Source organism: Zosterops lateralis (genome assembly GCF_965231275.1).
Source record: "Zosterops lateralis genome assembly, chromosome: 9".
Classification (NCBI taxonomy): domain Eukaryota; kingdom Metazoa; phylum Chordata; class Aves; order Passeriformes; family Zosteropidae; genus Zosterops; species Zosterops lateralis.
Window position 1 is genome coordinate 19049244 of NC_139769.1, and position 24653 is coordinate 19073896.

Below are 24653 nucleotides of genomic sequence, written 5' to 3' on the forward strand. Positions count from 1 at the left end.
GCTGTAATAATAGGAGGGTGACAACCGGGGAAGAACTTTTTGTGTACTGTTTCTCATCCTGTTATCACAAAATATACCCAGGCAAATGAATGGCTCTGAGTAGAAGCCTTGCCTAAAATCCACAGCAGTGAATCTAGCAAGAGATTGAAGAGATTGATGGTCACATTTAGATTGATGGCCACCCAACAGTAACAGTTATTCCCAAAAATCCCCACCAGCAGTTCATCTTTACCAACCAAGAGGAACTAGGATGATACAGAGAGACATCAATTACTAACCCACCTGTTTCCATGTGCCTCACAAGTATTCATTTAATCATCTGTATGCAAGTGCCTTGATGCTTGTATGGGGGTATGAGAGTGACAGAGGGCAAAGCCACACATTTAAAGGGTTAAGTAAGATTAAACTCACTCTCTGTAAAGTTATATGTTGAGTTTTGTTATACTAATTTTCACATAGGAAATTTTAAGGAAACTAATTACTTTGCAAGAAAAATGGCATTTACCTTTTTATTTGTTTGTTTTTTAACAGGGTACCTCCTATGACAGCAATCCCTGCCACCAGGTAAATGGTCTTTCTCCTCTTGTTTTAAGATGCATCTGAAATTAGTTTTGGCACTAACCCAATTACTCCCAAATTCAGATTCATATTCATATTGCACAAATCCATGTAATCTTATTAATTTTGACATTAGAACTCACTATCTTCCTGTTCGCAGGAGTATTCACAGGGGCTTTGGAGTCTATTTTGCCACTTTTTCCTTGCATTACATTTTGAAATGTCTAATTCTATAGGGCATTAAGGCCAGATTCTAGAAAGAAGAAGTCTGCTTCAGCATTGTTTAACTGGCATGACTTAAATCAGGGCTGGAGCTCACCAGCTTCTCTCTTCCTATCAAAAGCCAGAAAATATTTTAGGACTGCCACTTGAGGTCCCTGAAACAAACTGAGTTTGTGCAGTGAACTATAAATAGCTACCTGTGTTTTTGTTACAAGTTCAAGTGTTGGAGCTCTACAAACCACAATCCTAAAAGATATATTAAAAGATATGTTAAAAGAGGTCATCTTTATGATGTTAAAAATTAGGCAGAAAATGGCAACAGATGATTTCCCTTTTATTCATTATGGTTTTTTTGATTCTTACTGAGTTTTCACAAGAAACAGAAAAATTGGGTAGATTAATCGCTTATGCTGTGTTTTAGCAACATAAATATAAACTATATTTATAAATATGAAAACAATATAGATGTTGCTACAATATATTATTATAGTGTGGTACAGAATATACATTCCACTGTATGTAATACATTATTGTAACTTGAAAGAATTATATATTAAATAGGTATATATTTTATAATAGCTCTTGATTTTTTAAGAGGACCTATTTCTTTTTAAGACTAAGGAAAATGCTTAAATTTTGTTCCAAAATCTTCTAGAACATCGAAAGATAATACTTTTCATTTATTTTTTCTTTGACTCTTCTGAATGATGCCTCAGACCCCTATTAGTGAATGGCAAATACCCCACTCACTTCAATAGTTCAGTATTTCACTATTCTTATTATGCACTTTTGACACTAATACTTCTACAAATGTCTTTTCTGATTTCACTGGAAGGACTTACATTCCTCTCTAAAGAGGGCACATAGAAACAGTGAATGTTTTATTCAAAATCTTTTCCTCAAGGCCACTGTATCTCACAGGTCACAGCTTTCTGTGCAATAATGCTACCAGGGGAATTTGTATGAACTCATTCCATTTGTATAAATTAGGTTTTCTACAGGAGAAAAAAAGATACATTCTCTAGAGAGTGTTCAGAATGGAACTCATCTGTGCACTAGACATTACTTAAAGTTAAATGCTTGAGGTTCCTTGATTTATGTCTCATTTAGTATTTACCATTGCATTACTGGCAATCTGTGCTCTTTACTTCAGAAATTATTTCCATATTGTACATCTGCCTCTGCTTCTTACTCTTCCTAAGCAAGTATGATAGCTTTCATCAAAAATATTACATGGCCAAACAGTGAGAATCTAAAGCATTTTTGTCTGATTTACAGGGTGGATCACAGGGTGATCAGGTGAGTACATCTTTATCATTCATTGGTAAAATCTTTTAAAGCAATTTTAATCCACACTAGTTTTCTTGCTCATGGGGATATAGACTCTTACAGAGTCTCTCTGTGTCCAGTCTTTAAGTCATTCTCTGCAAACATACTTTTGATCAGCTCTGGACTTTCACTTACATAAAAGTGGAAGTTGCACAGAACTTCCATAGAACTCAGCAACCTATGATAGTTGTATGCAGTCAGAAAAAATTCAGCTCTCCAGCATTATGACTGTTGCTGTTTTGTTTTCACAGGGTGGTTCATACTCCTCACAAAACTATGGTGGTAGCCAAGTAAGTATTGCCTCCCACAAAAGTTTTATGAAGGTTTTAACTTCTATGATGACTGACCAATATCTGATCAGCCATATGGTAATGTAAATTCTAATTATTTTGTTGTTTCTTAGCAGAGCGGATCATCATCCTCCCAAAATTATGGTGACAATCAGGTAGGTAGACTTTGATTATCTCCTGGTAAGAATTTTTATAAGGTTTTATATTTTATCCCAGTGTCTTGAAAATTGTATTTGTTCAAAGGAATCCTAGGCAATTGTTTATTCCAGCTTTGATTATTCCAGTGTTTGAACCAAATCACCGTTTCTTCTGAATCAGAGTTTATATTTGTTTGTTTTATAGGATGGATCCTACTCACAAAACTATGGTGGGGGCCAAGTAAGTAACACTCTATTTCACTATTTACTCATCACTTCATATAAACTTCCACCTCTGCTCAAAATCAGTTTTTCTGTAGTCTAACTATCCAATTTTTATTGGGTTTTTGTTTGTTTTAAAGGGAGGATCATCCTCAGACACTTATTATGATAATGTAAGTTGTTCTTCCTTTCTCCTAGTTACATATTATTTGTAGTCCCTGCATCAGCTTTCTTAAAGATTTAATAAAACATTTTTTTTTTCTGTGCTCTTTGTGGTTTAGATTTGTTTCATTGGGTTTTTTTTTTTTTCTTTACTGAAGTTTTGAACATTCCCTGTCAGCCACTGTTGCAGCTATGGATTTGGCTCCTTTTTGTCTTATAAAGATCCTAATTTAATCTAACTCAGCTTCCTCTTTGCATGAGCATCTCTTCCATCTTATAGAGTAGACACGAAAGCAATTCATTTCTGTGAGGAAATAACTGGTATCTGATGTCCTTCTAGGAGTCACAAGATTCCTCATATGGTAATAATCCCAACGCTTGTGATGAAGTGAGTATGCTTTCTCTAATATCTTCTCATCACAACATTTTTCACGTAGATGAGAAAATACTGCTCTGCTAGATGCAGTCTATGGAGCAGAACAATCCAGAGAGAATGCTGAGATTCCACACTAACAGCTGCTTCAGCAAGTGCCTCTTCTCTTGCTGAAAATTGTCATATATATGTTTACAGATACAGCTAGTGCTTTTAAATGCAATTAACTTGATGAAATGAAATATGAATAAAAATACTTCAATGGCTTTGCAGTAACAGATACTTTCCTCAACATCTAAGGGTACATTTTACATTAATTTGAAAAAAAATAAACCTTCAAGAAAATCTTTAAGTACATACAATGAATTTAAGAAGTGACAGATTTTTCATGCTTTTCATGTTAAATTTGTACCAATCTAAAGTTTTATTACAATGTTTTTCAGACTAGAATGGTAGAATTTCAAACTAATTTAGAAAAACTGTGGGGAATGGGAGCAATAAGTGATTTTTGTTATGTCTGTATGCAGTATCAGAAACAATTAATTTTCTTTAGGCTTACTTTATTTAAATAATTATTTAAAAAATGAAATAATGTATTCTTTTCCAGAATGACAGTACCTACAATGCCAATAATCAGGTAAGTGCTTTGTTTGTTCTGTAGTGTTCAAATTCTAGTGATTAATGACAGTATTAGTTACTGAACATTTCTATATTAGACCTGTGAACCTTTAGTACCTGATTGCTTTATAATACCCTTCAAAAAGTTAATTATTTCTCTGAATTCAAAGCTGTTGCACAATTACTTCAAACGGCACAATACTTCTAAGAATATATACTAATAATTTTCTTTCACTTTGACTGGATAATTTGGGAATTAATCACCTGAGTACATGAGGCATGTGGCCACCTCAAGATTTTCTCAGTCATTCAGGTTTAATGTTACTTACATGCTGCTGTTATAAAGTAACATTTGTGCCCGGTATTACCCAATCTCTATCAAGACTTTCCATCTGTCTTGCAAGCAGAAACGGTGATTAACATGAATAGGTTGTGACCAAGCAAATACACTGTTGTGTAAATAAATTACATTTTCCCTAATTGTTTCTGTTCTTAGAAAAGCTTTCTCCGTCTGTCACAACCTCCTTTTGTTTTACTGCCATCTAGAGCAACCTCCTGTCATCAGCTACTTGCTTTTTCAGTTCTCAGCCCTTCACTATTCTGCTTCATTGTTTTCCCTATTTTTCCTCTGTAATACTTAAGTACTGCACCAAACGTATTCTAGAAAGTACAGAGGCCTTCTGAAAACATCTTTTGTTTTGGCTTGTATTTACCTTGAAGGCATTGCACTAGGTTTAATTCAAAATGTTCTGAAAAAAAAAATCCTTCATCAGCAAGCCCTGTTTAGGAGCCTCCTCACTTCCTCCTTTGTTAACGAAAGGTATTAGTACTCCCCTGGTTATCTCTATCCAGCCTGTATGGCATTTTAAAAGAGTTTGCTTCTAAACTTTCTCACAAAGAAGGATGAGGAATGCTAAAAAAAAAGAGAGAGAAAGGATACTGATACATATTGTATACTAAACTACAGTGGTTCAGCTTAGGGAAACTCCCCCAAGCAGGAACTTCTGTTGAAAGAGATAATTGAAAAAAAAAAATATGCTTTTTGACTCTTACTTCTAATAAAATGACATCTCTGGACATTTGCCTTTTCCAAACATCTCTTTGACAAGTAGTAAATTTTCGCCAAAGTATGTCATGTAGACAGCTACAGCTATAAAGTACTAACAGGCTTGTGGCTCCTTTGCAGCGTTCTGGTTGTGGAAAGAAGAAAGTTGTTGCCCGAGTAAGTAACACATTTTTTTCTTTGATTTTTTGCCTGCTTGTAGGATTTTAGTCCTAACTACACCTAATCTGTCTTAATTATACTAAATTTTCCCTAATCATGTTTATAGCAGTTAATATCATAAGGGGAAAGTAAAATAAAATTACTTGGATATTTGCTCTTTGGATGAATCTCTTTAGAGAAAATGTGTGTGTATATATATATATATATAAAGACATGAAACTCATGCTTTGAAATATAGGGCAGCCTAGATTCCTGCTCTTCATTAAACACATACAGAGCTGGTCCAGGCTAAGGTTAAAATTATATGAGTATCATATCAATGACAGCTAATATTTTAGCTGACAAAAGAATAATAAGTAAGGAATAATAATGTTTCCTAATTTATTATGCTCGGTGGTTGTGTAGGAGATACAGGTATCTGTACTGCATAGTTACAAGTCAGACTCAGTAGTAGCCTATAAAATTTATGTGCAAATAGCCTTTTATTTTATAATAATGCATTCCTACTCAGTGTAGATGACAACAGGTCTAGAGCACTTACAAACAAATAATATTGAAAGAAAAAAAGACCTATCCCTGATCATAGAATTTTCATCTCCTAATTATAAATGTTATTATTTTTTTTACAGGACACATCACATGTTTTCAACAGAAGAGCCTATGATGTCCAGGTAAACCATTCCTGTCCCTTTTTCTGAGCTACTGCTGGTAGTAGTAAGCTTATAGCTCTTTGTCTATTACCTACAAAAAAGAAGGATCTAGTGTCCACAAAAAAGAACTCATTCTCTTTAGGGTTAGATAGTTCTTTCCTAATAGAACTATGTATTTTATTTTATTTTATTACCCTTACAGATATGTGTCACTTTTTTTTTCTTCACAGAATGCATCTTCTCCTTCAAATAGCAGCCACTCTGACATGCAGGTAATAATGTAGTGTCAACGTCATGATATCAAGGAGCTTTCTGATAAATTATATTTCATTTTGAAAGTTATGTTCCAGTAATTTTTCTGTGCTGAAGGATGCTATTTCAATTTGACAGCATTTCCCTACAATGCTGTATTTCTGTATTTTTGCGCAGTTGTAAATAGTGATATTAGGCCCAGAATATACAGGTTCTTCTATTCCTTCACCCCACTAAGCAGGTAAGAATTGCAGGTGTTTCTTTACATAAGATTTTGTAAAATTAATTTGAAAAACACAAACGATATAATTTCAGATTCTTATTCTAGAAACATTCTTGCATTCTTGATTGTAATGGCCATATACATAATTGTTTCATTTTGCATTTGGTAAGAAGGTACATCATAGGGATTACGTACTTCTGTTACGCAAGTAGGTCCAACTTTCATATTCAGTAGAATTATTTACTGTTGCAGCAGTGTTTATTTATAGAATTACATGAAATTTAACTGATTCAGAGTGCACCTTGTTCTGTTTTTCTTAATATCTCGGATTGGTACCCATCAGCTTCCCAGGGGTCTGAAATCCTGCTACACCCAGCATTGTGTACATTTAACAGTAGCACAGTCCTCTGTCTCAGAGAGTTTGTAGTTTAATTCAATATTGCAGACAGATCTCTGAGCTCTGGAAGGTAACAGTTTTCTTAATCAGTTTCCCTAGTGCCCATTCCCTGTGAGTCGTATCAAGTCACTTAATTAGCTTTCATCCTAATTTATATTTTCATAATAATTCAACAGGGTGTGTTTATTGGTGCAGAGACTTAATAGAGTTTGTGATAGCACCTCTCACTACATAGTTTGATACTTCAAATTCTAATAAAATGCTTTAATAAATTATAATTGTTTTCTTCACAGGGTGGATCATTTATTGCAACCAGTGGATCAAGTAATCAGGTCAGGATTTTCTTTATTTTTAACTAGTCTTGTTCAGATAGCTTCTTAGTAATTAACTAATTCAATTCAAAAATCAGAGTTTAAGTAGTTTTACATGGAAGATTAATGATGTTACCCATTAATTTGCAAATGAAGTGACCCTATTCACATTAAAGTTATCAGAAATGGCTCTCTGAAATCACTTTTTAGCACTGTTTCAATATAAAATATGTTTTATGGGTGATAGCCCAATGGGGTATTCCTGACTACCCTGATACTTCTCTCTTGCTGAGGCATCTGCCATTGAGGCATCCCACTGAGAGGCACTATCAGTCTGACTTTCAAAGCAAATGTTAACTGTACACATCTGTGCTGCCCCCTCATTTGTTCTAGATACAGCAAAGGTCACACCTTCTCTGGAGTCCCACAGACTTTCTTCCCCTAAAGAGTTTTCCATCTGAAATAAGAGGAAATAAATTATATTTATTTTAAAGTTCCACAAAACAATAATTGTTTCCTTTTTTTTTTTTTTTTTTTAATTAATTTCTAGGGTGCTTGTGTTTGTCCTGATGGAAGCAGTGGTCATAGACAGGTAATTATTTTTCTGGGTTTATACATCCTTCTACATAATAGAGTATTTTGAATTAATCACCTTGTAAATATGGACATTTGGTTAGCACTAATGGTTATTTCCTTAGTCAACTATATACAATTAAATGAAAGAATGAGTTCCAGTTAACTGGAAAATTACCATTTAACCAATAATTTTCTGTAACTGTGCTTGGTGATCCAAGGCATGCTCTCTCACTTCACTACTATGTGCCAATTGTTTTCAAAAGCCAGTCAATATACCTTGCAGTAACCACAGTACTTAGTTGCATCCAGCTTAGTTTCCTTGTCTTTCTCACTGGTGCAATAAAATACTGTGACTAAAAATACCAAAAATTGATAAATATTTCAAAATATAGACCCTTAAATCAACATTTAAACTGTTTTTTCCCCTAAAGAGAATCACTGAAATTTCACTGTCAGTTACGGTGGATAAACTTTTCTCTTAGGCAATGCCTCTGGGCCAGGAAAAAGCCAAGGAATGTGCTTATGTGGGCATTATATACTAGCTTTACCATGCTTCTGGCTTTTGAATTCACCTTGGATTTTAAAGTAACCTGTCTTCTACTAGGATATGTATTTCTGAATCTTTTATTTATTTACATAAACCCATTAAATAAACCATAAATGGGTATTTACCTTAACCCATTTGAATGGTGTAGTGTTTCTTTAGTTTTTGATTTCAACAAGAAGCATTTTGTGAATTTCTCTTTCTGTAAAAAACAGAATGCTATTTAAACAAACTAATTGTATAAAGAAATTTCTGCTTTCTGAACTTAACTTCATTTACTTAAAATCTAGCAACAGCAGTTTTGGCCAGGTACAGCACCACCTCTTTCATCTAATGGAGGCTAAGCAGTAATCATGGCCTACATTCTGTAAGATATAAACTAGCCTATTAAAAGAAGTAATACTGAAACTTAATTGAGGAAAAACCTCTTTATTTTTTGCGTGATTGTATAAAAAATCCATTTATAAGGAAAAAGGTGGAGATCTTCAAGCAAGCTTTTTAATTCTTATAAACATTTTTCTTTGCATTCTTTAATTGTTGCAAAAAAGTTTTTAACAGAAATCTAGCACAGCTTGGTAGAGGAGAGTGTGTTTAGTTGCTATCAAAAAAAATTTTCAACATGAAGAAAATAAGATGTCAAAATTGGACAGATTAGAAAACCAGTTCTCAATGCACATGTGTCAAATTTGATACACAAGAGACTTATTTTCCAATTTGCAATTCTATCAGCAGATTAAATTAATTTATCATCAATTATGTAGCTGTAGACTTGATCTTTGCTTTCATGGTATTATCCTGATACTCTGTCCAGGGCCCTCTACACATGGCAGCTGCAGTGCTTACAGGAGCATGTAAACAGATTGGCCATGATAGGTTACATTCTAATAAAAATAAAAAAGCAAGGTATAGATAGATGTATACAAATAAACTACTACTCATAAACCTTAGATAAAAAAGAGAATCGTCTGCTTCCCAGGGAAATGGTTGCAGCACCAAGCCTGAAAGAGTTCAAGAAGCATTTGGACAATGCTCTCAGGCACATGGTGTGACTCTTGGAGCTGGTTCTGAGCAGGACAAGGAGTTTGACCTGATAATACTTTGGGGTCCCTTCCAATTCAGTTTATTCTGTGATTCCTTCAAGGTCCTTCAGCACAGGAGAAAAATTCTGGCAAAAAGCTTTCTTTTAGATTTAAAATGTGCGAGTCACACAAAAATCTCTTCAAACTTGGAGAATATTATAAACTAAGAGTCAGAGCTATACATATTTAAACCATCTTGTTTCAAAGGAAAAAATGGGTTTACTTATGTGGATCCCCAAATTCCTCACACTGCAATTATTCTGCTTTTTCTCCAATCTTTGTTTAAAGACAAGATCTTAGTCTACAAATAGTCTCAGAGGAAGAAGTCTAGCCATGGAATAATACTTATACCCTGTTTTGTATAGAAAGGGGAAGTTAGAGTGATTGTCAGGCACTGGTAAATAGTCTTTAAGTGGTGAGCTTGAAAATATGCTCTCTTAAATTCTCTTTACACTTTGGAAGTCCAGTATTCTTCTGGGACTTTTAAAAAAGACCATCACAGTCAAGATCATCTATAAAAATACATAGAGTTTTCAGGGTATGATATAGTATTCTGTGATTAGAAAGAGTAAAACTAAATGCCAGTACTACTTTCAGATCTTTTAACCTGAACAGGAAATAATGGAACCTGCTACAGGTTTTCTTGTCTCTAAAAAAAGTATGAACCAGCATTATCTTTTAATGGTTGCTGTAAAGTTTTATTTGAAAGAATAGAAATTCACAGTAGACTCATTTATGTAAATGTCTGTTTGCAAGAAAATAGCTAGTCTGTGTTTTCATTTCAGGGAGGCCCAGGTTCTTCATACAGCACATATTCTGGTAACCAGGTAAACATTCAGATAAAGTGCCCTATTCAGAAACTCCATCTAAATCATTCCCTGAAGGAGTAGCCAGATATAAACCAGTAACCCGTTCTGTCTCCTGCACAGGGAGGGCCCTACTTCTATCCTGGAGGATCCTATGGACAGGTAGTAGCTCTCCCTCCCTCACCAGGATAATACAGACACCCATCCTCCTGGTTCCTTCACTCCCAATAGTGTGGGTGCTATGACACACTAAAATTACAGATCTGATTGTTACCCCTTAGAGCAGAAAAATTAAATTAACCCTGATTAAGCAGCTGGTGTGAAGCACTACAGAGAACAGTACAGAATGGTTTCTGCAGTTACTTTGCAGAATTCAAGTTTCAGCAGGCTAGGAAAATTGCTGCCCGAAGATTTCTTCCACTTTAACAGCAATGGTCTTGAGTTTCATTTAGCCACATAAAAATTAGCTCAAAATCTGGGAGAAAGGGCAAAGTGAGAACCAGATGTGTAGGTATTTAAACTCTCATCTGCAAGAAAATAGCTGTTCTGTGTTTTTCTTTCAGGGTGGCCCAGGTTCTTCCCACAGTTCTTACTCTGGTAACCAGGTAAATATTCTGGCCACTGTGCCTGCACAGGAGCAGCCTAAAAGTATTCTTTCAAAGAACATTCAACTACAAAACAGTAAATTTCTATGCTTTCTTTGCAGGGCGGGCCTTACTTTTATCCTGGTGGATCTTATGGACAGGTGGGTGCTCTTTGTAGAGACAACATAGTTATTTTCATTCCTATATTCCCCGTGTAGTGGCTGCTGTGAAATATAATACACAAGCATGTAACACCTAATAATTGTATCAGCTGTGTGTACCTTACAGCATGAAATCTGTCAGAGAAAAAGACTAAATTGTGCTTACAACTTCCATGGAATGATCTTCCATCTAACTAAAAAAATTAGGGATAAGAAATGCCTTCCTTTTTAACACTATTGGCATAGAGTGAGATTCAGATATTGATATCAAAATACATTGGTATTTACACCATCCTGTTTGCAAGAAAATAGCTAGTCTGTGTTTTCATTTCAGAGAGGCCCAGGTTCTTCACACAGCACATATTCTGGTAACCAGGTAAACATTCAGATAAAGTGCCCTATTCAGAAACTCCATCTAAATCCTTCCCTGAAGGAGTAGCCAGATATAAACCAGTAACCCGTTCTGTCTCCTGCACAGGGAGGGCCCTACTTCTATCCTGGAGGATCCTATGGACAGGTAGTAGCTCTCCCTCCCTCACCAGGATAATACAGACACCCATCCTCCTGGTTCCTTCACTCCCAATAGTGTGGGTGCTATGACACACTAAAATTACAGATCTGATTGTTACCCCTTAGAGCAGAAAAATTAAATTAACCCTGATTAAGCAGCTGGTGTGAAGCACTACAGAGAACAGTACAGAATGGTTTCTGCAGTTACTTTGCAGAATTCAAGTTTCAGCAGGCTAGGAAAATTGCTGCCCGAAGATTTCTTCCACTTTAACAGCAATGGTCTTGAGTTTCATTTAGCCACATAAAAATTAGCTCAAAATTTGGGAGAAAGGGCAAAGTGAGAACCAGATGTGTAGGTATTTAAACTCTCATCTGCAAGAAAATAGCTGTTCTGTGTTTTTCTTTCAGGGTGGCCCAGGTTCTTCCCACAGTTCTTACTCTGGTAACCAGGTAAATATTCTGGCCACTGTGCCTGCACAGGAGCAGCCTAAAAGTATTCTTTCAAAGAACATTCAACTACAAAACAGTAAATTTCTATGCTTCCTCTGCAGGGAGGACCTTCCTATTATCCTGGTGGATCTTATGGACAGGTGGGTGCTCTTTCTTGTTTATAGAGATAACAGACTTCTTTTTATTATCACTCCTATTCTGTCCTTGAAAGATGGAAAACACTTCCTTGAGAGAATCAAATTAATCAGCTTTTCTTATTTTCTGTGCAGGGAGGGTCTTCTAATTATGATGGCAGCAGTGAATCCTATGGTCAGGTAAATACTCTTTTTTCTCTCTTTGTGTAAATGTTGCTGAGGGCCAATACCCTGGGTGAAGTAAATATACAGCTATACCTCTATTTTGGCTCTCAATATATTCTAATGAAAGTGATCTTTTCTTTGAGGAATGAGTAAATTTGTATATACTTTTTACTAAGTAGCCTGAAATTTTACAGGGAAGTAAAAGGTGGATGCCTCCAATCTTTGAGGCTTATTCTTCTTTAACAAATGCTAGTTTTGAATTACCTGCAAGATGAAGGTCTCTTCAAAAGTGAAATTAGAATTTGAGTTAAAAATTATGTAACATTAGTATTTTACAGGGACTCAACTCTGAGTTGCTTAACAGTTCTGATAACTAAGTAAATATTTATATTTTTTAAATCTGCCAGAAGAAGATCCCTAAAGTAAGCATCCAAAAGAAAGAAAAATGTATGTTTGCAATATGAAAATTATTTATGTTTTCTGGACAGGGTGGATCTTCTGCATACAGTGGTTCTGAGACTTACGGCCAGGTAAGTGTTATTTGTCTCCTACATCAAAAGGTTAAGCTTGCTGTGTTGGCTCTTATGTGTATTTCTTATGTGTATGTCTTCTATGTTTCAGTTATTTTTAAGTGACAATGACCAGGAAAATGCCATTTTTACTTTTGTTTCTCTTTATCTTTATAACAACTCAAAATGTTTCCATAATGTAGAGAGCATGAGGCACTATATATGCTGTTTTCAACTGTGCCCTGTGCCTACTTAATGCTTTAATTAGTTTCTTGTTCATATGTTAGCACATTCAAAAGGAAAATATTTTGTGCATTTACTTTACACATCTTACTTATGCAGAAGCTGTTGAAAGTTTAAATAATGGAATTTTTTAATATTTGCGAATAAACTTTTTTTTAAACTTTGCAAATTAACTTCATTGAAAATAGTTTCCTTACAAAAATGCATGTTTGCAAGGAGGGTTTTTTTCCCAGCCTCTTCCGCTTAAGCAACAGGTAAAGTTATATATTTTTCTTTTTTTGCATATTCCTTAGTTTAGGTAAAATTGGAGATTCTAAGTACTTAGTTAGTTTTATTCTTCTATTTTATACTCCCCACAATCAAGAACTTGTAAAAGTCCTTTTTACATGAAAATAAATGCTTTTTCATTATTTTACAGGATTCACCTTCCATGGGAAGCAGTGAAACTGAATATAGTGTAAGCATTTCTTCTCAACAATATGAATACCATAATCCACTACCTTTTAAAGTATCTAGGTGCTTACATGGACCTTTACCTTACCTGATGCCACATGATTGTGCATGATAAAGACTTCACAAATTAAAATTGCAGTTACAACAGTCTTGACTGGTAACAATCAAACATTTTTTAAATTCGTTCTTAGAATTAGGAATTACAAAGAAAGCTCTTTTTATTTCACAATTTCCATCAAAACTCAACATTAGTGCATGACTACTTCCCTCTTTCCATCCACAATTCACACTACACTTCATTTGTTTTTCCAATGCCAGACACAAAAGATTCAATTTCCTTCATCTATATATTGCATAGGAATGGTCTGTTTCCATGTGGTGTGGTGAAAACTGTCTGCTTTTCTTTAGAAGATGCCATTTCTCCTGACTAAAATATATTTCCTATTAATTCTGCTGAAACTATTTATAAAACTTGACAATTCTAAAGTGTTTTCCAGGGTCATTGTTAGTAGGAAATTGCTTTCTGCAAGTAATTATAAATTCAGCTGTGCACTTTAATCACCAGTACACTGTGTGGATAGCTTCAATGCTATTTCTGTACCAAATCTTCTTATGGATATTCAAGAAAGCTAAAGTATGATACTACAGAGGGCCTAAAAACCCCTCTGAAAGAAACTAAGGTATAACAACATATGTGTATCTTAACTTGGTCTTAAAATATGAAGAAAGCTTTGAAAAGGCTGATGTTTTCCCCTGAAACATTCTGGAGGAAATAGATTTAGATGTGACCTTGTTCCTTTATTTCACTATATCAGGATTCAGCTTTCAAAATAAAGAAATACCATTCTCCAGAAATGAGCAGAGAAAGAATTAGTAGACTATTAATCCTCATCTACATTGTCAACCTTCCCACAAGCAGTACCTTCATTTGCTTCCCACCCTTGCTCAGAAAGAAATAGTAATATTTGCCATGGCAAATAACTTGATTCTTGTATTTTTTTAGGATTCCTCCTCATCGTCTGGTAGCCGCCAGAGTGAACGGGTAAGCAATCCTTCCTTTGTGTACTGCCAGGTGCCAGCCCCAGTGCTTGGCAACTGCAGCACCTCAATTACATCTCCTCTGGATGCCCTGAGGCAGTTTCAGTGTGGGACAGAAAGTCCTCAAGAACAGTGAGAAGAAGATATGGCTAAAGAGTTAAAGTTTAAAGCTGATGCTGAGATGTGCTCTTGAATCTCAAAATCACATCACAAATGTGGTAGCACAATTTACTTGTTCAAGTCCTTGAGCTTTTTATGATTACTGCATGACTGCAAATGGCTTCAATACCATGATTTGTTCAGCACTTACTCTGAACAAAGTGCAACCCTTTTTTTTTGCTGTGCTCTATGACTTACTTATGAAGCTTCCATTTTCCTATCATTCTTACATGGCACATATTGTATTTATTCTAACCACACAGACTGAGAAAGTATTTTGTTGGAGATAAAACTCTTTCAGCTGTTGTATCCTAGAGAATATCTCCCAGCAAAAGAGCAATTATCGATAGTCATTGCAGGGCATATGCTGTTTTATATAGAAAGACAGCAGATTTTTTTCTTTTTCTTGAACAATCCATGACAGAAAATTAAGGAATGTGGAGAAGCAAGGAGGAGTGTTTTACTTCCACTCTGATCTTTCCAGTTTTTGGGGTTCAGTTTTTTCATGTAATTTCAATACATTTTTCCAGGATTTTTATTCCCCAGGAGGCAGCCAGTCAGGTGGACATGTAAGCATCTATTTTATTTATTATTTACAGTTCCCTTCAAAAATGGCTGTACTATTTAAAAATTATCCCAATGAGTGAATGACACCAAATGATTTATTTTCTGGAATTTCTCATGACATCTGGCATCATGTCTCATGAAATCAAATTAAAAATTCTTTGAACTAAAAAAGTTAAAAATTGGGTGTGTATAACAGTCTTGTTCTCCAGAAGCCCTTTCAAACAAAAATAAATTGGGTCTTTTTTTTGCAGGGATCATCTTCTCAAAGTGGTAGCTACTCCAGTGGACAGGTAAATGCTAAATCTTTGTATTTTTGACCTCAAGTATCTGCCATACAAAAGCTTGAGGCCTCATATTGTATTACAGCAATTTTTAATCTGTGAACAAGATTGATTCATTCATCTTTACATATCTATATGTAAAAGTCCAAATGCAAGCAGAGTAGTCAAACATACAATTCATGTATTAACTGATGTTTTAACACCAGGAAAAATGAAAGTAATAAATATTTGGCATTAATTTTTATATTTTAAATATAAAGTAAGTAGTTGTTTATTTTTTTCAGGACTCATCCTCATCTGGAAGCAGCCAGTATGGTGGGCAGGTGGGAAATTTTTCTTCTCTTTTGTTATTGTGAGGGGTTTTCCTCCAATGTACAAATTTCAAGAAAATATTACCAGATTGGTAATACCTATATTTCCAGACTACTCTGTGGTTTATTTTATCCTCATTAATCTTTCTACAAATAAAATTGCATTCCCACCCAATCAAATAGATCTTTTCAAACATAGTTAAAAGAGTAAAAGACAATACTTTGTACTTAAATGCACTTGTCAAAGAAAAAAATTTAAACAAGAATGTAACATTTACAGAGTTCACCTTCCTCAGGAGGCAGCCAGTCTGGTGGACAGGTATGAATTTCTTTCTACACAGTCTTCAACTGGGCTGGTGTCAGGCACTCAGATTCATTCTCTTATCTTTCCTTCACAAGAACTGTTTTCCTTCACCACTCTCCTTTTTGCCCAAAGCCTCAGCAGTGCATTGCTTTCTTTTGCCAGGTCATTTGGACATCCTGCAAGCCAGAGTAGCCAGTAGGAACTGTTTGGCACATGTATCTCAGCTTGTGTATCTGCTTTGGTGCTAAACAAACTCCATGCATATGAGACACTGAATGGTGAACTACTGGCCACCTCTCACTTAGTTTTATCAGAGTAGAAATCACCTGTTTTCTGTATCATCTGTAACATGAAACAGTATACCGCATGTACTCCAGGTGCTCTGGCCTGTTTAGGAAAAAAAAAATGCTTTCTATGGTACTACTCAAAATTTTTACTCATCCTTTTGATGAGTAATGTTTTTAAGATCAAAATTGTAGGTAAAAAAATTTGAAGATAAAAAAATTAGCATCTTGTTGCCCCGTCAGAGCAGTAAGTGCAGAAATAGTTGCACAGGATGAAATAGGCTCAGTTCTAGAAGTTGGGCAGTTAAACTGTAGCTTTATGGTTTTCATGCCTGGGATGGTAGAAGTAATTTGAGTTGTAACTAGAATCCATTTCAGTCCTCTGCTCTTGATATCTTAAATACTTTCTGCATTCTTTACAGGGTGGATGTGATTGTTCCGGGGGAAGTTCTGTAAGTGCTATTTGTTCATTATACATTTTTTTAACTAAACTATTGGACTGGAAAATTATGAGACATCCTATTTATTTCCAACTTATTTATTTGAATGTACTCTTAGTTTTACATTCATTGTTCCTTTTGTGACTTAGATGGTTCTGATATGGTAGGAGTTATTTCTCATTATGCCAAGATTCAGTGTTACAGAATCATTGAATCATTTAGGTTGGAAAATGCCTCGAGTCCAACCATTAACTCAGCATTGCCAAGGTCGCCACTAAATCATGTCCCTAAGTGCCACATGTGCGTGTCTTTTAAATACTTCTGGGTGTGGTGATTCAGCCCCTTCCCCAGAAAACTCTCCAGTGTTTGATAATCCTTACAGTGAAGAAATCATTTCCTAAAATACAATCTAAGTCTCTCCTGGAGTAGCTTGAGGCAATTTCCTCTTGTTCCATTGCTTGTTACTTGAAAGAGGGGACCAAGCCCCACCCGGTTATGACCTTCTTTCAGGGAGTTGTGGGGAGTGATAAGGTCCCCCTGAGCCTCCTTTTGTCCAGACTAAACAACCCCAGCATGTTCAGCTGCTCCTCACAAAGCTTGTACTCCTGACCCTTCCCCAGCTCCTTTGCCATTTTTGGACACAATCCCACCCCTCAATGTCCACCTTGTAGTGAGGGGCCCAAAAGTGAGCACAGGACTCAAGGTGGCAGCATCATCAGTCTCCCTTCAGTACAGGGGGGCAATCACTTCACCAGTGCTGCTTGCCGGCTACATTATTTCTGATAAAAACCAGGAAGCTCCAAAGTTGGCAGTGAGTTGCATTTCTGAGCAGTGATGTCAGTTGCCATACAGTATTTACAGAGATGTGTATCTCTTCTCAAAAAACCCCAAAAAGGTTGCATTAAATAGCAGAATTAATTGACAAAAGAACTATCATGAAAGAGAGCAAAAATAAAATCACTTCTACAAAAGCCAGTCATAAAAATTTGTATCAAAACTCAGTTTTGATACAAAATTTAAAACATAAAACCAAAAACTGAAACTTCTCACTCATACTTTTAAGTCCATATGAAATTATTTAAGGACTATGAAATAGGGTAATTTTCTCTCTTGGCAAATTGATAAAAGTAAGTGAAGTGTAAATGTAGTTAATTTCAGGCTGTGATATTCTTCCATTGAAATGTCACAGAACAGACAGTCTAAGTTTTTTTTTTTTTCATTTCTAATTTATGACCAATGACAAAAGCTAATTTTTCTTTTCTTTATTTCCTTTATAGGGTGGATCCCCTACTTTAGTCAGAAGTGATTCCTCTGCAAATGTAAGCAATGTTCATCAGCTTTTAAATTGTCTCTTTGCTTTATCAATATAATGGTTAGAGAGGATAAAGAATCAGTGCCTAATAGAAGTCGTCCACTTGTGAAAATAACCCCTTTAGTTACAACTAAAAATACACACAGGACATTCTTTTTAATTGTAACTAAAAAAAATGCACACAGGACATTCATGCAGTGGTCCCAAATTCTCTTTCCATTTGAAATACTTTTCATTCAAATTACAATTTCATTTCATTACAATGAAAAATGTTGTCACAAACACAAGTAGATACCAGTATAAATTTTTACTTTGGGAGTCAATTCCACTTGCTTCCCTGGAATTATGTAAAAAAAAAATCCCCTAAGGATATGGATTTATGTGATTGATTCTTCTTAGATCATTTATGGCAGAAAGTTTAGTATTAGTATTTACGTACTGCTATCTTTCAAGAAGTCTTCAAAATATTTCTTTTAGAGCAAAATAACTGGTGGGTTTGGTGTTTGCTTTTTTCCCTAGGACTCATCTTCTTCTGGAGGCAGCCACTACAACAGCCAAGTAAGCATTCATTCCAAAAGGAGAGCCAGTTTGCCACTTCTGAAAATGATTGTTAATTCATTCACTCAATTAAATTCAGTTTTTATATGGGAACAGAGTAAAAAGAAATGAAGTTCATCATTGAGTTAGATATGGACAAAAAATTATAACAATGAGGTTTTTAGCAAATATTGCCCTTACTTTGGGCAACTTGCAAAATGAAGCACACAAAAAAGGTGTCTGGGAAGAGAATAAATCAAAGTGGATAATTTTATATTTCTATTGGACCTAATTCCATTATGAAGAAAAACAAATCCAGTCCCCCCTCTTTAAAGAGACCTCTTGTTGTATGAGGTTTCAGTAGTTTTTCTTAGTTTGGTTTTCAGAGTCCTGTTAGGTAGCAAATATTTTACTCCTAGCTCTGGCCCAGCATTCAGCTTTCCGAAAAAAAAAAAAAAAAAAAAAAAAAAGACATGAGCAGAGAAAGAACTGTAAAGAATGTCACTTTAGCCTTCCCAACATGCCACACAAAAAGGCATTATGTCTTGCCTCCTACCCTTGCTAAGGATCTTGGTTATTTTCCTAACTTACCTGGCTCAACTTAAATTATAGTTATTAAAGCATTCTGAAAGTCCTGTTCACCTGTCTGCACTCCTGTCTTGCTCTCTTGCTCCTGTCATCCTAGCAGAGTCATGTTTTGATTTAAGGAAATCCTACTGCAGGTAATTCACTCATCTTCTACTCTTTACAGGATTCATATTCCTCTGGAGCTAGCCAGTATGGAGGACATGTAAGCTCTTACTTTTAATGTATATATATATTATAAATATTTGACTCATATTAAGGATCTCAATTTAATATATCAAGAAAACTAACAGTGGTCTATAATCAGTAGTAATCTGTGAATTCAAGGAAGACAAAACCTAGAGTTTATTCTGGGATAATTACACACAAACACTCAAATAACAAAATATAGATGTCTTTGCGACTTCTTTCCATGAATTAAATATTCAGAAATAACTAATTATCAATTTTTTTCCAGGAGTCATCTTCTTATGGAGGCAGCCAGTATGGTGGACAAGTAAGCATTATTAGTACCCATTTTTGTAGTTTATTTATTGTCCACCTGACTGTCTATCTTAGCTTTAATTTAATCTAAAAAATTTTCAATAAATCTTTCTCTGTAGTGTTCTGATGCTAATTTTAAAAAAAGAAGTTCAAATGAAGATCATTATCTAAGACTAAGAAAAAACAGAATGTGAAATACATTGTTGAGTTGACTCCTGAAATTTGCAGGACTAGATATCATGTATCTCTGAAATAATCAGTACTGAATTTTTAAAGCCTCACAGAATGATTCTGTAAGGCTATGAAATAGATTTAAAAATGCTTCATTTTCCATTTTTTGTTTATTTTCAGAGTTCACCTTCTTCAGCAGGCAGCCAATATGGTGGACAGGTGAATATTCCTCCCTTGTAATGTTTACTAGTTTATCAAAGAGATTTGTTAGTTCTCTGGGTAAAAGAGGAGGTTGAGATTTGGTTTGGGGCTTTCTGTCCATTTTTTATCTAATTTGTTGTTAAGTATATAATGGCTATAAGTGTGTGTGATGCCAAACCACAGAAGAGTTTTAAGATGGAATTTCTGATGCATCATGATAAATGCAGATGAGCCTCATCCATTTTGGCACAGTGGTTCAGTCCACTCACAGTTCTGGAGTGAAGGAAACTGGGTACTCCTTCATATGAAATATGGTTTAAAGGAGTACTATGACATGGATATAGAGATAATTTAATTCTCTTTTCTTCAGAGTTCACCTTCTTCAGCAGGCAGCCAGTATGGAGGACAGGTGAGAATCTCTTCCTGTGTAGTTGTTATTCTAACACACAGTTTCTACACCAAAACTTGTACTTTTATATTGACTGAAAAATATTTTGTGAAAACCCTGTTTATCTAATAACAGATAGATATCTTAAGATATCTGATCTGAAGCAAACAAAACCTATGGAGTTCTGCTGCTTCTGTCGTATTGAATGCAGTCCTGTCTTTTTTCTACCCTTCCACTTGCCCTGCTGCTCTCAAGGTTTCTTAGCTCTAACAGTAAGGAATAGCTGGAAGCAGATTCATCCCTCCTCTACCTCATTTCCTTCAACATTTCCTTTCCTGCAGTATCAGAATTGATATCTGAAAAGCAGTATGGTTTCAATAGGAAGAGGGGAGAAGGTGAGGAGTTGCTAAGACTCCTCATGCCCCTGTGAAATAAAACATGACTGACAGAGTTCCTAGTGCTGCCTGGAGATATAGCCTCTCATATGGAGTGATACATAAAGCAATAGGCTGAGTGTTTATCTTCCTGTAGTTTTTCATTGTGCAACAGAGGAAAAAAATAGTGTTTCTTTAAAAAGCCCTCAAAGAAGCTTTTTGATCTGAGAAAAAATTGGCATCTTTGCTACAGGGTCCATCTTTCCCAGGTGGAAGCCATTATGGAGGACAGGTGACAATTGTTTTTCTGTTTATGGGTTGTTTTTTCCATTGTTCACTCTTTTTTTTTTTTTTTTTTTTTTTTTTTTTTTTTTTTTTTTGTGAAAATTAGAATATTTTTAAAGGGCTGTCTTACAGTGAAATGGTGTTTAGGCAGAAATATCTGACTTTCTGCTTTCTGCTGTGTCAGTCCACTCACATGAGCAAAGCATAGAAGGCTGCTGTGAGCACACAGTCCAGGGCAGCAACACTGCTCACACCTGCCTGAAGCTAACTTTGATTCAAACTTCACTGTTCTGTTTAAACAGCAGCCACTGTAAAGGCTTTCACTGGATTTCAGTATGGTTATAAAGTAAATGTTCATGTCCCTGTGGCACTTAAATCCAAGGAAGAGAAATAAAAGTGTGTTTTTCTGTGACAGGTCATAAGTTAAAGAATGTGCAACAAATATAAATGCTTTTTCATTTCTTTAGGGTACAGCTTCTTAGAGAAGCAGCCAGTATAGTGGACAGGTAAAGCTTCTACTTTCATAGTATTTGCAGTTTGGTTACACAGTTCATCAGGAAAATAGACCAGCATTTTTTTCAAAAAAGGAACATTCTAAGAGAATAGCATTAAGCCTGACTGAAGGAGGATTGCTAAGTATGAGTCTATCTGGTATATCAGAGCATGCTAACAGCACATGATACAGGGGCCTCTGACACTGCATGGAAATGTTCAACATATGGTTTAAGGAGACAATTTTTTGTGTTATGTTTAAATAGAATCAATTTGAAAGACTGACAACCACAGAGAACAAGTGAGAATGTTACTCAGTAACACAGAAGTAATTAAGTTATTAATTTCTTCCAGGGCTTTTCTTCGGGAGTCAGACAATCTGGTGGACAGGTATGCTTTTCTTTCTCTGTACTGTTTGGTTCAAATTGCTTTGTGTAACTTTCCTTCACAAGAACTATTTCCCTTCACACATTTCATCCAGACTGAACATGGAAAGTGAGACACTGAACAGGGAAACTCTGGCCACCTCTTACTTAGTTTATCAGAGTAGAAGTTACCTAATAGGCCTCCACTGGAAGTCACCTAAAGAGCACTGCATGTATCCATAGGATCATAGAGTACCCTGAGTTGGAAGGGTCCATCAAGATCATTGAGTTCAACTCTTGGCCCTGTGCAGGACACCCCAAGAATGACAACACGTGCCTAAGAGCATTGTCCAAATGCTTCTTGATGCTCTGGCCTCCTCAAGGGGGGAAAAAGATCTGTATTACTACTCCGAATTTTTTACTCATCCTTTTGTGAGTAAGTTTTTACTGTAAATTTAAAATGAGAAGTTAGAAAATTCTATTTAAAAATTTGATCAGTAAGTGCACAGCTAGCCTAAAAGGGCAGGGGAGAGATAAAGAAACTGCCTTTTTAAATGTAGCTTGATAAGTTGATGAGCAGTGTTTTATAATCCATTTTCTTAGAATAGCAGAATGTGAGTTTTATTTACTAATTCAGAGGCCTATTCCAATCATAGACCCAGGAAAGTAAGTTTGGTTGTGTTTTGTACAGGGTGGGTGTGTGTGCCCCGGTGGAGGTCCAGTAAGTATTGTCTTTATATATTTTTCATAGTATGTACACATACTGGAAAATTCCCTAGGAACTACATAATGCTCTCTGTGAAGTTCTGTGTATGATGAAAGCTTTTTCCACATTATTCTAAAATGAGAAATTTTGAACCTGCTAAGGCAGAAATACTAAGTGACTTGTAACCATAGTATTGCATTCAAAACTAGCTGTTTTGTTTGTAAGAGAGGCCAGGGACCTGTCTAAGGATCTGTTTCCCAAATATCTCACAGCGTACCTGCTGGGTTTTGGACTTTGCTCTTATCATAGTTATTAACAATATGATTGAACTAGTGAAACTTAGATTAAAATCTTGGCTCCAAATGTTTTCAGAATGGAGCAGAGAAACACATTTGGAAAAGTTAAAGCTATTTCCAGTTTTCTGTCTTCTTAGTTCATATTTCTTTGTAAATTCCTAAAAAAACCCCCAAAAAACCCAAACACACAAAATCTCCCCCACTGTTTTGCTGAGATAAAGTTAATTTACTTCTGAAGGAGGGTTCAGTTACCTGTTATTTTTAGTACAGTCAAAATTGCTTGGATCACTACTTCTCTTTATTGGTCTGTGTAATCAAGCAAAACAACATGCCCAAGTATATAACCCATGGCATATATGCCAATTTTGAGAATTAAAAGTGTTGAAAACAACATCTAAATTAGAATTTCTATTAATAGGAATTATATAATAATAGTACTTCTTACTTATATAGACATATATATACACACACGTATATATTACTTGACATATAAATCAAGATGAATCAGAATAATAGTAAGCAGTGTAAATGACTTGATCATTGCAATATGAACTCTGTGACACTCAAGTTAATGCAGAGTAAACATTGCTATTTCTGTTGAACGCAGGGCTCTTTCTCAGGAACCAACTACCATGGTGGACAGGTAGGCAGTTTGTCTCTAATGTTTACACAGATTTGTTCCTCAGGAATAAACATGGCTCAGTTTTCATATTTGCCAGAAGCCATTAAATATTAAGTCCAGTTTAGTCACAGAGATAGGTACAATAATTCCAGAGATTGCATGGGGCAATTATTCAATCCCTCTTGACATTTCATTTATATCCTTCTACACACAAGAACCAAGGTTTTACTTTGTAGTTAGAGAAACTTTCTTACCTTAAAAATTACTAAAGAATCATTCACAAGGTTCATCTCACTGCATAACCCACCAAGATGATGTGTGGATAATTAGTTTTTGCCACTGCATTAGCAACTGTGAAAAGTTCTTCCAGTTAATCAGTGTCATGAGTATTGTTTACATCAGGTCCAGGAATTTTTTTTTTCCCCTTTAAAAAATTTTGATGCTATTAAAAAATTATTTATAAAAATTTGGCATTCTTTTTACAGGGTTCATATCCTGGAAGCAATCAGTATGGTGGACAGGCAAGTAAATTTTCTTCATTTTCAAGAACTTTCTACTTGAAATTTATTAAATAAAAAATATCATGCCGTACATATACTGACAGGTTTTTTTATTTTACTCCTAATAAATATTTGAAAACAGGGGCTGTCAGTAGCTAGAGTCTACCTGAAATGGAGTAGCACAAACAAATTTCCACGTAAAGAAATTCCATAGATCATAATTCTAGTTGTTTTTTACCTTAGAATGCTTTTTATCTCAAAAGATTATTTTAATGAACCCTTTTTATATTTACATTAAATACTTGGAAAATTTGGTACAGAATAAACCAGTAGATACTGCTTTCAAAATATAAGTTCTGGTGTGTTGCACATGTTGAGACTACTTTCCTCTACAGCTTCAACTCAAGACTCTTCCTGTTAAGTGTGTACCTTAAGCAGACTGCCGCTGATTCAGAAATGTTACTAGTGCAAATTGCTGACAGATGAAATAGATAACTAACTCATTAGATAGAGCTTATTTTTCATTAGTATTACTGTGTTTGCAATGTCTCACTCTACCATACTAAAAAAAAAGAAATTATTTTTACTCCACTGGCAAGCACTGGAGTTCAGTATCACTCCATTAAAAAGATAATCTCATGTAGAATTCTTAACAGCTACAAATCAAAAATTTTTCCCCAAACTACTATTTGGCAATATTAACAATGTTTTTACAGTAATACACATAATGCTCTCTGAACATGTCTGACACAGTACAAAAATCACAAAC

General features: G+C 35.2%; 2 protein-coding genes across 3 annotated transcripts; both read left to right on the forward strand.

Annotated features, from left to right (window-relative positions):
• Positions 1–533: 533 nt before the first annotated feature.
• Positions 534–7759, forward strand: LOC310913042 (uncharacterized protein). 2 transcript variants are annotated; one of them, XM_083868149.1, is made up of 13 exons: positions 534–564; positions 2059–2079; positions 2361–2399; positions 2513–2554; positions 2742–2777; positions 2899–2931; positions 3261–3308; positions 3901–3930; positions 5098–5133; positions 5766–5807; positions 6017–6058; positions 6952–6990; positions 7520–7759. In XM_083868149.1, the coding sequence occupies exons 1-13, from the start codon at positions 542–544 to the stop codon at positions 7563–7565; spliced, it is 477 nt and encodes a 158-aa protein (XP_083724275.1). In that variant the 5' UTR covers positions 534–541; the 3' UTR covers positions 7566–7759. The 2 variants fall into 2 exon arrangements, with proteins under 2 accessions (XP_083724275.1, XP_083724276.1); XM_083868150.1 differs by having other exon boundaries at positions 2516–2554.
• Positions 7760–8442: 683 nt separating this feature from the next.
• On the forward strand, positions 8443–23959 carry LOC310912471 (uncharacterized protein; the record flags this gene model as incomplete). The annotated part of the gene is made up of 24 exons (XM_083867063.1): positions 8443–8456; positions 10538–10571; positions 10681–10719; positions 11638–11679; positions 11781–11819; positions 11949–11993; positions 12467–12508; positions 13149–13187; positions 14187–14225; positions 14911–14949; positions 15199–15237; positions 15513–15551; positions 15820–15858; positions 16550–16579; positions 17845–17886; positions 18399–18437; positions 19168–19206; positions 19459–19497; positions 19836–19874; positions 20227–20265; positions 21750–21785; positions 22452–22481; positions 23370–23405; positions 23870–23959. The coding sequence occupies 24 exons, from the start codon at positions 8443–8445 to the stop codon at positions 23957–23959; spliced, it is 948 nt and encodes a 315-aa protein (XP_083723189.1).
• Between the last annotated feature and the right edge of the window lie 694 nt (positions 23960–24653).